The 12,772-nt window shown below is 41.3% G+C and overlaps 1 protein-coding gene across 3 annotated transcripts in view; it reads right to left on the reverse strand.

Annotated features, from left to right (window-relative positions):
- Nucleotides 1–1,001: 1,001 nt before the first annotated feature.
- Nucleotides 1,002–12,772, reverse strand: part of LOC308081485 (tyrosine-protein kinase SYK-like) — a 50,569-nt gene continuing 38,798 nt past the window's right edge. For 2 of the 3 annotated variants that reach the window (XM_080457860.1, XM_080457862.1), the window contains 5 exons: nucleotides 10,920–11,123; nucleotides 9,547–9,736; nucleotides 6,910–7,050; nucleotides 1,999–2,111; nucleotides 1,002–1,691 (listed from right to left, as the gene is read on the reverse strand). In XM_080457860.1, the coding sequence (XP_080313986.1) occupies nucleotides 1,619–1,691; nucleotides 1,999–2,111; nucleotides 6,910–7,050; nucleotides 9,547–9,736; nucleotides 10,920–11,123 (721 nt within the window). In that variant the 3' untranslated portion in view covers nucleotides 1,002–1,618. The remainder of the gene's footprint in view (nucleotides 1,692–1,998; nucleotides 2,112–6,909; nucleotides 7,051–9,546; nucleotides 9,737–10,919; nucleotides 11,124–12,772) is intronic. The other variant, XM_080457861.1, reaches the window with a different exon arrangement.

The following is a 12,772-nucleotide window of genomic DNA, read 5'->3' on the forward strand; positions in this document are numbered from 1 at the left end:
AATTGTCACTTTAGAAATGTGTTACCCTGTATACATTTAATACTGTATAGGTTGGTTTGTTTACTGTTGAGAGAGAAAACAATGTTGCCCATTAAGCTAATCTGGGGACCCCCTCTGAGGGTCCCGATCCAGAGTTTGGGAACCACTGGCCTACTATAACAATAACAATAACAATACAACAATTTTAAATACAGATCACAAACTGTAAGTAGAACGGAAACCTAACATTAGGGAATCATCTGAATTGCTAATAGCCTAAAATGCTCAATATTGTAACAAATAGTGTAGCGCCCAGAGCTGGGATGGAGCTCTGACCTCAGTCCCAGAGGACCACAATGATAACAAGCCTTTTTGTGTTATCCTTATAACAATCATTGTAAAATCTTACCTCTGTATCCTACTGTTAATAAAGTATTTCATCAATCTGTGTACTCAAACTGTTTACTGTACATATTTTTGTTTTTTTGTTTTTATGATGTTTTGCATAGTAGTCTAGTCTATCATTAAATGTCTTTATGAATTGAGTACAAAGGACCCCAATGGAAACAAGTCATAGTCTTTCTTGGGTTTTAAATCCTCTTAGCTGACCTTGCATTGAACTGTACTTTCATGTTTTGTTTTTTTTGCAAACTGCTAATAATTCAATCAATCAAAAAACAGTTCTGGTAAACACACCTCCATCCCTGCATTCAACAAGCTACATAAGGAAGGGGGGGGGGGCTCACTCAGACTCCGAGTGACCAATGGAGAGGTGTCTTACATCTATCAGCGTAGGACCCCCGCCTTCTGAACTTTAACCCCTCACACAAAAAAATCCAAGAGAGAGAAAAAAAAATCAAGACCAAAGAGAGTTTTGAGAGAGAAGGCCTTTGAATGGGAGAAAATTTACTTTCATTCGCAAAGAGTAAAAAAATACATTCAATACATTTTTATTAGCATAACACATTTTATTACACATACATTTTTGTTTTATGTAGTTTAAAAAGTTTGTCCTTATTTTTTTACACTTGAGTTTTAAAAGTTTTGTTCTAAATTTTTTTCCTTTTCTTTCAAATGTTTTTTTTGCTTGCAAAATTTTTATTTTTTTAATTTGAAATGTTGTTTTCATTCAAAAACACTTTTTGCTCTGTTTATATATATTGTTTTGCTTGCAAATATATATTTTTTGCTTGCTGTTTTAATTACTTTTCATTCAAATTAATGTTTTGCTCTGTTTATATTTTTTCTCTCTCAAATCTTTTTATTTTGTTTGGTTAATAAAGACACAAATGTAACTCCATAGTATGATACCTAAGCTTTTCCAAAGTCAGTAACATATAATTGCAGTGTTTCAGATCGAGATTGTTTTCTGTACCTATCAAATAAGAAAAAAACTCGGTCTCGCCTCCCGTCAGTCTCTGTCTCGACTCGGACTCGACCCCCTTCCTGGCCTCCCGGACTCGGTCTTGACTCGGACTCGGTCCGTGGAGCGGGGGTGTGCACATATAGTATGGACTATAATAATAACAATAATGCTGATATCTATTGTTGCATAGTTTGATAAGTTTTGAATGTTGGAAGGAAGGAAGAGGCTGAAGCCTGATTTATGCTTCGTCGTTAACGAAGAGTGAACGGGGTCTTAATTGTACGTATCGTAGTAATACTCCCGTAGTCTGGGCTCCACCACGGCAAAGGACGGCCGCTCCTCTGAGCTGGAACAGACAAATGTGTTTACAATTAGTGCCCGTTCCTTCATAAGGTGAATGTTGTAACAGGCAACCTCTGGGTACGTGATTATTTACCGTGCTTATTGTGCGTCCGTCTAGATAAGAACGTCTGCTATGTAACTAAAATCCTACTTGTAATCCTAACTCAGACGGTGAAAATAGGAGATCTACAAGGTCACAGCGTGACAAATTGCAAGCTTGTAGATCTGCATTTTTTGCACTTTTTAAAAAATTACAATTAATATATATATATTTTTTTTAAATAAATAGACATTTTTGTTGGGTCCCTCACCTGTATGTCCAGCAGTTCTTCATCAGTTCGTACATCTCCAGAGGACAGTTGTTCGGGGGGTGCAAGCGCCCGCCGTATTCGATAATCTCCATCACCTCTGTCCCCTTCTTGCCCTGTTGACACACACACACACACACACACACACACACACACACACACACACACACACACACACACACACACACACACATGAAATATTTATTTATGTCCACATAATAAGAAGTACAGGATGTACAAAGGACATAAACACTGCCAGTGCAGTCAGATAAAGGGAAAACAGTTAGTTACAAAGCGCATGTAAAGCAGAGCAACGTTACATACAAAACAAAAGATGGCATACTTGTCGAACACAGCGGACAACAATCATGGGTAAAGGAAGCAACGCCTCCTCCAAATTGAGCGGCTTCCTATAAATGCTGATATTGAGCAGTACCTTGCTAATTGTTTAGCCCTCCTTTTGGAGAGGCCGGCCATTTGCAGGCCCCTTACAACCAACTTGTGCACGTGCCCTAGACTACCAAAGATAAAAACCAAAAGTTTACATCTGTAGCCTAGCTGAGAGATGGTCTGCTCTAGCTGATGATATTTTAGCACTTTGGTTAGGAAGGCTTCCTCTAAGCTGTAATCAAAAGTACAGCGAACCTCGAGAATGAACACCTCCCTATGGTTTTCATTAACAACAATGACATCAGGGGTGTATGTTAGAGAACACAGAATCATCGTTACACAGGTTAAACATGCTCGGCTTCACAGTAGAATGCTTATACAGCATGATGGAGGACCTGAAAATAGAAGTGATATCTTTAGATATCAAATCCACTATTCTGTCATGCCTACTTATGTAGAGTCCCCTGTATACATGGCACCCATTTAAGATGTGGGACATGGTTTCAGCTATTTGTTCATGACCATGATGTATACAGTGAGGAGCATGGTTGCCTGGAAACCAGATGGAGAGGTTAAGTTTAGATGGTAAAACCTGCAACCTCGCTTTCAGAGTAAAGATAATAATGCATTCGTCTAAAGCAACATTTTTTAGCACAGAGTGCGAGACAGAATGATCCGCAGCGGCGAGACATGCAGTCTTCCCTTGCAACCTCAGTTCAGTCCAATGCTGCCGCTGCCTTTGCTGTTGTGCCCATAAGAGGCGACCTCGGGCATTAGTCAGTGGGAGTTGGTGTTCTGTTCCACACACAGTCATAGATGCTCTGACAGAGATACTGGGGTCAGATATAAAGTCGCCTCTGAGTTAGACCCTACCCACTTCAAGGTAACATCAGCCCAACAGCACAGATCGTTTAAGTCCGGCCAGTCTGACCACACACCGAAGCCGGGAGAGCGACTGTCTAGCTTTCCACTAGGTTTCCTCCTGAAGCCTAGGAAGCAAGGATCCGAGCCACATGCCAGGGGGACCTTACGTCGTTTTAGGTCCAGAAATAGAGATGAACGTGCAAGCTCTCTCACATACTGGTCATCGTTGTTCAGCATATTTAACAAGTGGGAGAGCCTCGTTGCTATATATGTCCATTCAAAATTGGGAACACCCAAACCACCCTCACGTTTACTGTGAAATATAATGTCACGTGTTGTGTGTGTGTTAAGACCAGTCCATTGTCTCACTAAGTGCACAGTTTTGTCAGTCAAATCACGTAGTGATTTTCGTGGAACATGTACATTGGAGAAAAGATGTTGTACCTTGGCCAATGCTATTATTCTGACTGCCTCCAGTTTCATGATTAGAGGCAGAGGCGATGTGTGGATTAAGTCGAGTCTGCTGGAGTACTCAGCAATGATTACCTCGACCTGATCGCCCCACTCGCCTGCCACATTAAACTTGTGGCCCAAATATGTGTAAGTCTCTTGACGTGAATAGACTTTAACTCTTTAACTGCCAAAAACGGGAATTCCCGTCCGATGGCTCTATGGCTATCATGGCCAATGACGGAAAGACGAAAATATAAAAAAGAAAATGATTTTTTTTATTTTTTTTTGGGTTATCTCAAAGGAACTAGGAGATAACGCTATCCAAAAAATTGCTGCTACATTCACTTCAATGTTAAAAAACAAACGGAGGAAAAATGCACCTTTTTCCTGGCACTGGGACGACACAGTCTGAAATAAGTGTGGCAGTGAAAGAGTTAAGGGGTTTATTGCAAATTGTGAAATCAGTTGGTGTATCTGTTTTAGAGTGGTACCAGCGATTTCCTCCGCTCCGTCTTTCATATAAAACTGCACATTTGGATTATTTTACCTCTAATCCTGACCATTCCAAAAAGGAATCGGTTTTGGAGAGCATGTTCTTTATTACAGCCCCATGATGAGAGGCTAACTGGACATCGTCTGCATACCCCTGAACAGGGTTAGGGGAAATTATATTGGCGGGGGCACACATACAGAGCCATTTTAACCATTGGTTAAGTGCTAACACAAAATTAACAGCGCTCCATGGACAGCCAGTCTTAACACCTACTTGGAGAGGGATGGGGTCTGTGAGCTGTTTACCACAGATGACCTGAATGAATGAACCAGTGTACACATCTTTAACAATGTCAACATAAACTTGGGGTAGATGGAATTCCTCAAGAGCTGTTATCATGACATTATGTGCTAAAGTGCCAAATGCATCACGGAAGTCCAGAAAAACTGAAAAGTATTCACTAGACCCATGCTTGAAATCGCGCGCACACACACACACACACACACACACACACACACACACACACACACACACACACACACACACACACACACACACACACACACACACAGTGATGATGTCACCACCCATGTCACCACACAGAAATATGCTACAGTCCAAATGTCCTTAACACAGGGGTCATCAACAGGGGGTCTGGGACCCCTCGGGGGTCCTCAGAGTTACTACGGGGGGGGGGGGGGGGGGGCGCCAAATCTTTGTGTGATAAGAACTTTTTTTAAATGTATTTACATTAACCACATGAACCCTAGCATCCCTATTCTGAGGGGAACATTAGCCGAAAATAGCAGATCTACAAGCTCACAACACGTCGCGGTGCTTCTATTTTCGGAAAAGAGGTTTGGTGTAGAGTGAAAAAAGAGCAATATATATATAAATATAACTTCAATCAAATACCACCAAACGTTTTAACCCTTTAAGACCGGGAACGCATCTGTGTGTAATTTCTTTTAGATTCCTTTGGCTATTCAAAAATAGCAGATATACAAAAGCTCATAGCGTGGCACCGAGTGCCGCGCTATGAGCTTTTGTAGATCTGCTATTTTTGAAAAATCGTGAAAATGTGTGCAAATCTTTGAATATATATATTTTAAAGCGAACATTTTTAACTCTGTTTCAACTTCTGGGGGTCCCTGGAACAAAACATTTTGAGATGGGGGTCCACGGCCAAATACTGTACATGTTGAGAACCACTGATATTACCGCAACATTAGTTAGGATTTAGAAGACCTTTGTAGAATCCCCCAGAAGCAAAGATTTGAGTTAAACATTTTCGCTTTAAAAATATATTCAAACTAGAAAAAGTGCTCCTCGGAGCACAGGTCTCCGCCAGGTCAGGTACGTTATTGTGGCCTCCTGGTGGCGCTATAACAGGCCAATGTGAAAAGGGTGGCATTTCTTCCTCGGCCTAGTGGGAATGTGTGTGTGAAAATTCACGGAAATCGGCTTTTTGTTCAAAACGGACCAATCCTGCAAACTTTGAAAGCCAACCATAGGCAATGAGGATGGAATATGGGAAATCGGACAGATGACTATAGAGATACTGTGTACCGATTTGCATGACGTTTGGATAAAATCTGTAGGAGTAATGTAAAGAAAAAGGGTTTTGCACAAATTGGCCTCCTGGTGGCGCTATAACAGGCCCATGTGAAAAAATTGGGGCAGAGGTTCTGAATTGGCATCCAGGGAGTGTGTGTGCACAGTTTCGGAGCGACCGGGCCAACGGTGCCAGAGATTAGCTGCTAACACACAGATTAGACAGGACACATGGACGGACGGACGGACGGACGGACGGACGGACAGGGGCGAAAACATATTCTCTTGCCATGCCTTTCGGCCTGGCGGAGACAAAAACCCAAGATTTTCCACGATTTCCCCCCAAAATTGCAGATCTACAAACTCATAGCACGGCACTCTGTGCCGTGCTATGAGCTCGTAGATCTGCTATTTTTGAATAGCGCAAAAAAATCTAAAAATGACACACAGATGCGTTCCCGGTCTTAATGGGTTAAATGTGCTCTGAGGAAGGCTGAGGCCCAAACGTAAGCGTTCCCAATAAATGAGAATGTGTATCTGAGCCAGTCTTGCATCCTTTATTTTGGAGTGCCGCCTTTTCCACTTCGGTGGTATTTGATTCAACTCTACGAAGCTAGCTATGAAATCTATGAAAAAAATGTAAACTGCAAAACATTCATACAATATGTAGTGGGGGGGTCCCTGCTTCATCTCTCTCTCAGCTAAGGGGTCCTTGTTGGCCTGAAAAATGTGGAAGACCCCTGCTTTAATGAGACACTCTTGTGTCATAGTCAAAACATCTGTGTGCGTGAGTGAATTTGTACATAATGTTGTTAGTAAACAGATATTATTGAAGGTGTTATTCATCCACGTTTTACAGCCTCTAATAGCCAAATGGACAGTGATTTACGGCCTGGCAGAAGGCTGTGTGTGTTCTTGCTATGAAATCAAACCTTTGCTTTAACATAAAATAGAAGCTACGCGATATCGCACACCACGCACGCACACACACACACACACACACACACACACACACATGAAAACACACACACACACACACACCCGCACACACACACACACGCGCACACACACACACACACACACACACACACACACACCCACCCCCCCCCCCCCCACACACACACACACACACACACACACACACACACACACACACACACCTTGTATGGTTTCTGTCCGTAGGAGTAGGCCTCCCACATCAGCACCCCAAAGCTCCAGACGTCACTCTTGGTGGAGAACTTGAGGAAGTTCATACACTCTGGAGCGTACCATTTGATGGGCCACTTGCCATGGTAGATCTCCTGGAACGGAACGGAGTCAGTGTTGTGTTTTACCAGAGAAATGAGCAGCTAAGTCTATGGACACAAGCCCAAAAGAAGCGAAAATATACAGTAGGCCAGTGGTTTTCAACCCTTTTCGTATCAAGTCCATTATTTATTGGGCATTTCAGCCACAGATTCATCACCGTTTGATGACATTTAGACTCTCAGACCCAAAGCTTAGAATATTTTGTTATCGTTGGATAAGATTTTGTCCACAATTGCATCCATGTTGTGTTGATGTTGGTTCAATAGGAGAGATGACAGGCAAACGTTGATCAAAATAACAATTCTTTAATTAAGTAATGCAGATGTTTAACAATTATTTAACTCTTGAGAGCGTAAAATGAAACCAAATGTTTCATTTTACACTCTCTAGAGTTAAAGATCTAATAAGTGTTACGCCTCACTCCTCCTCACCTTCACATTCACGGCCCCTCCCCCTCACTGACTACTCCATGGCTCAACTCAGCACACCTGCTCTCCCTCAGCAATCTCCGCACCTGTCTTCCATTCCACAATCAACTGCTGCCACTACAAGAGCCCAGTCTGCACTTCACTCCGTGCCAGATCTTAACCAGTCTACGGTTGGTAAACTAGAGCTAGCCAAACTAAAGATTTCCAGTGCTATAGAACTAGCCAGTTAAACTTCACACAGTTGCTGTGCATTGTCCTCTCGCTGTTGAATTGTTACTAACCCTGCCTCTCCTCTCCTCTCCAGTCTTCCGGATCCCCAGCTGAGCTGTGCTATTACACGGAGCTACCAACCCACACCACCTCCACTCACTCCACTACCTTTCCACCCAAACTGTGAATAAATACGCCCACGGGCTTCACCTAAACTACGTCTCCTCTTTGCCGTGCGCTTGGGTCACTCACACACACCAGCCTTAACAATAAAGGTCCATTTGGTTTAATTTTACACTCTCTAGAGTTAAATATCTAATAAGGGTCCATTTGGTTTCATTTTACACTCAAGAGTTAAAGATCTAATAAGGGTCCATTTGGTTTCATTTTACACTCAAGAGTTAAAGATCTAATAAGGGTCCATTTGGTTTCATTTTACACTCTCAAGAGTTAAAGATCTAATAAGGGTCCATTTGGTTACCAACTCTCCTATCATTTAGCTGGGGACCACCTGGAACCCCCTCAAGGACCACTGGTGGTCCCCGGACCACTGGTTGAGAACCACTGATATAGGCCACATGAGCATCGGATATTTGTAAATAGCTGATCTACAGGCTCAGAGATGCGATGTGAACTCTTTGACATTTATAAACTGGAAGATACCCTAGTAGAGTAAAATGATTTATTATACACTGTATTGTATCCTTATCACTATATAATTATGTACTATTATTCTATTACCATTATATATTATTGTATTAACCTAATAATAATACATAAATACATATAAGTAATAGACTATACCACTTAAAATAGTCACTACAGGGAAAACACTGCTATTAGTATACTATTATGATGATAATATATATTATGAAATGATTGTAATTATTAGCATAATTTCAATGAGACCTGCGCCGCCCGTTCCGCGGTGACACTCCGATGCTCTTTGCTGTCTTGACTCTCACATGAGAGAGAGAGTTGTGAGTGTGAGTGTGCTGTATCAATTAATGTAAATATAACATATAAATGATGTATATATTTACGGTATATCATATATTTTATACATCATTCTTTTCATTTGAATTGTGCTGCAAACACTGTAGGCTACTTTATTTCTTATTTATTTCCTTTTGCAAACTGAGCCAGGGGTAGGGCTCGATAAGCATTATGCTTCTCCCTGTCCCCTTTTCCAGCTTCTTGGACACTTCACCATGTATATGAACTTGTGCCTTGGACCTTCTTTTGTCTTGTGATTGTGCCTTTTTCAATTTGCACTAATGCACTTGTATATATGTATTTTTTTTGTTGTCCAAAAGAGCTGGGAATAAACATACTGAACTGAACTTGTAGATCTGCTATTTTCAAAAGAAATCTTGAAAAAAAGAAAGTGTCTCAGTACAGTATATGAAGTTGTAATGTGTACCCAGTGGTGGAAGAAGTACTCAGATTTAAGGCCTGTGTTAAAAATGTTACTTGAGTAAAAGTACAAAAGTATTGGCATCAAAATATACTTAAAGTACCAAAAGTAATAGTACTAAAATGTTTGAAAATAGCAGATCTACAAGCTGGTAGATCGGCTATTTTCAACTAGCCTAGGTATAAAATAGAGCTGAAGTGGTTAATGTATGTTTTATAATGTAATAATTTATATCTACAAAGTAACTAGTAACTAAAATTTTCAAATAATTGTAGTGGAGTAAAAGTATAATATTTGCCTCTGAGATGTAGTGGAGTAGAAGTAAAAGTACTGAAAATTGGAAATACTCCAGTAAAGTAAAAAATCCTCAAAAGTGTACTTAAGTACAGTACTTGAGTAAATGTATTTAGTTACATCACACCCCTACTGTGTACCTTATAGAAGTCCTCGTCCTCCGTCAGGGCCTTGGACAGGCCAAAGTCGCTGATCTTGGCGTAGTGCTGGGTGACCAGCAGGACGTTCCTGGCCGCCAGGTCCCGGTGCACGAAGTTGTGTTCCTCCAGGTACTTCATGCCCATGCACACCTGATGCACCAGCTCTGTGATGTTCTTCACCGTTAGATGTCTGTACAGATCAATGAGGATGATTAGAGATCTACCATTAACTATTAAAACCATCTCTGTGATGTTCTTCACCGTTATATGTCTGTAGAGATCAATGAGGATGATTAGAGATCTACCATTAACTATTAAAACCATCTCTGTGATGTTCTTCACCGTTATATGTCTGTAGAGATCAATGAGGATGATTAGAGATCTACCATTAACTATTAAAACCAGCTCTGTGATGTTCTTCACCGTTAGATGTCTGTACATCAATGAGGATGATTAGGGATCTACCATTAACACATTCAAACCGAACACATCTGTGTAACCACTTAAACCATTATCTTATACTTTGGCTATTCAAAAATAGCAGATCTACAAGCTCATAGCGCGGCACCGAGTGCCGCGCTATGAGCTTGTATATCTGCTGTTTTTGAAAATAATTTACAAATGTGTGCAAATCATTGATTATATATATATTTTTAAGCGAACATTTTTTGCTTCAGGGGTCCCTGGAACAAAATATTTTGAGATGGGGGTCTGCGGCCAAATACATATATTTTTGTTGTTTGGTTGCTATATCAGTGATGCTCAAACTTTTCCCATGCCAAGGACCCACAATATGATATGTATTTGGTCACGGACCCCCCCATCTCAACATATTTTGTTTCAGGCATTTTCACGATTAAGAATAAATAAATAGCAGATCTACAATTATACTATTTTTGAATGGCCAAAAAAAATCTTTTGACACAAAATGACACAAGATGCATTCAGTCTTAATGGATTTGTGGTCAAGCCAGACAGACAGACAGACAGACAGACAAACAGACAGACAGACAGACAGACAGACAGACAGAACAGAACGACAGACAGAGACAGGGACGCGGGAAGTGGGGTGCTGAGGGTGCTGCAGCACCCCTGGTGGTGGGGAAGAGAGAGAAAAAAAATTGAAAACATATTGAATATTTTTTTAGATTTTTTTATTTTTGTAAATTAAACAAATATATATCATTTTAAAGTCTATATACACACTTATATATTAATACAATGATGTATTTAACTTTGGGGAATAAAATATTTGTTGAAAAAGGTGAAAAATCGCGCTTCGCTCGCGTGCGGAGTCCCCCGCCCAGCACAGCCCCCCTTGCCATAAATGACTTCCAGACAGACAGACAGACAGACAGACAGACAGCACTCACTTGTTCTTCTGCAGGAACTTGTTGAGCGGGCCCAGGTCTGCCAGCTCCATGATGAGCATGAGGCTCTCTGCCTCGCAGATCCCGATCATCCTGAGGATGTAGGGGTTATTCAGGTGCTGCATGACGTCGGCCTCGCGCAGCATGTCCTCCCGCAAGGCCGGGTCGTTGGTCTTCAGGATCTTCACCGCCACCGTCTTCTCCGTCCTAACCGAGGAAACCACCACAAGAGCATTTAAACTGCATGTGGGAAAAGTAACTAGAGTGCATTTACTCAAGTACTGAACTTAAAGCTGCACTATGTAACTTTCCTCTTCTACCCTGGATTTGAACCCGGTTTGTGCTGATTTTTTTTTACCATTGAGCTAATAGAGCCTGCCTGCTTGCTCAGGGGATAAGAATAAAACTTTAATATCGCTCGTTGACGCTCGTTAATGTTATAGGCATCAAGGCAGTTATGTTTCTGCTCTGTCAAATAGGCCAACATGTAATCTAAGATTAGTGAGACTCATTCAAATGACCACCAGTGAGTCCTGGGACTCACTTCATTGAAAACCTAACAACATCACTGTATTATATTAGATCTAGAGATGCACCGATTGCAAAATCCTTGGCCGATACCGATTACCGTTTTTTTTAAAGTCTGACCTGCCGATACCAGTTTTACCGATACCGATATTCTATTTTCTAACTCGATTTTTTTCAGGCTAAGTACAAGTACTTAATTTTGTGTATTTGCCAATACAGAGTACCAATAATAAACCAGGAAAAGAGAACTTATGCCATATCATCATTTTTATTTGTACCATCTTAATGCAATTTTTTTTTCTTATTTGAACTAAAAGCAAAAATAAAGAAATAAGGTTTTCCCATTCAGACACATAGCAGGACATAACAGGGGTCCGGGACCCCTAGGGGGTCCCCAGAGTTACTACAGGGGGGGGGGCGCCAAATCTTTGTGTGATATGATATTTTTTACATTAAAGGAGAAATCCGGACATTTTAAGTGTTATCTTTGATGTGTCGTTACTCACCTACCGACGTAAAAAGTGGCATTGTTTATTTCCAGAGATTCCCCTGTCGTCATATTTTCAACCCCCTCCGTTGTCATAATGGGAGCGCGTGGCATAGGGAAATTCGTCTATTATAACCGATGCAAAGTTATTTTTTTCTCTACTACTACTCATTGTGGAGTCTCATGATAGTCAAACATGCAGTGAAAGTTCCTGAGAGGCTACCGCTAATGACGAACGAGCTAACGCTAGTTGCTTGTTTCTCTCCCAGAACCTGGCAACTTGGTGTTGCCAGGTTGACTAAAGGACAAAGATGTACATAGGTGTAGAGGGGAAAAAAGAGCAGACCAAGTAAAAATTGCATACAATATAGAAGGGGGTCCCTGCTTCATCTCTCTCAGCTCACCTTATGTCACTGTTTTGGCTTGTTTTAACCTCTGACTAAAAATGTTACACTACTCCGTTGCTCAGTGGACTTTGTTAAACTTTCAGACGAGTCTTAACGAGCTTTAATAGGCTACAGCTGGATAGATGAGAAGACGTCTGTAGTAGGCACACGATTAAACCAGTGGTGTCGATGGCTGATATCATGATCACATCACAACGTCTTTTAGAGTTGTTGTTGGAAGCTGTTTACAGCATTAAGGACTTTTCAGATGGCGCCTAGTAATTTATTTGGAATAAGAGGCAACCCTGCAGGTAGGAGGAGCAGCCAGCCACTGTCTGTATGAGAGAAGTGCGCGCACACGCATCGCATCGCATGCACCCCCGGGCCACACACACACACACACACACACACACACACCCACACACCACCAGTCCGTGCCAAAGTTGTCTTTTCAA

Source organism: Gymnoscopelus braueri (assembly GCF_963280865.1).
Source record: "Gymnoscopelus braueri genome assembly, contig: SCAFFOLD_359, whole genome shotgun sequence".
In the NCBI taxonomy this organism is placed as follows: Eukaryota; Metazoa; Chordata; class Actinopteri; order Myctophiformes; family Myctophidae; genus Gymnoscopelus; species Gymnoscopelus braueri.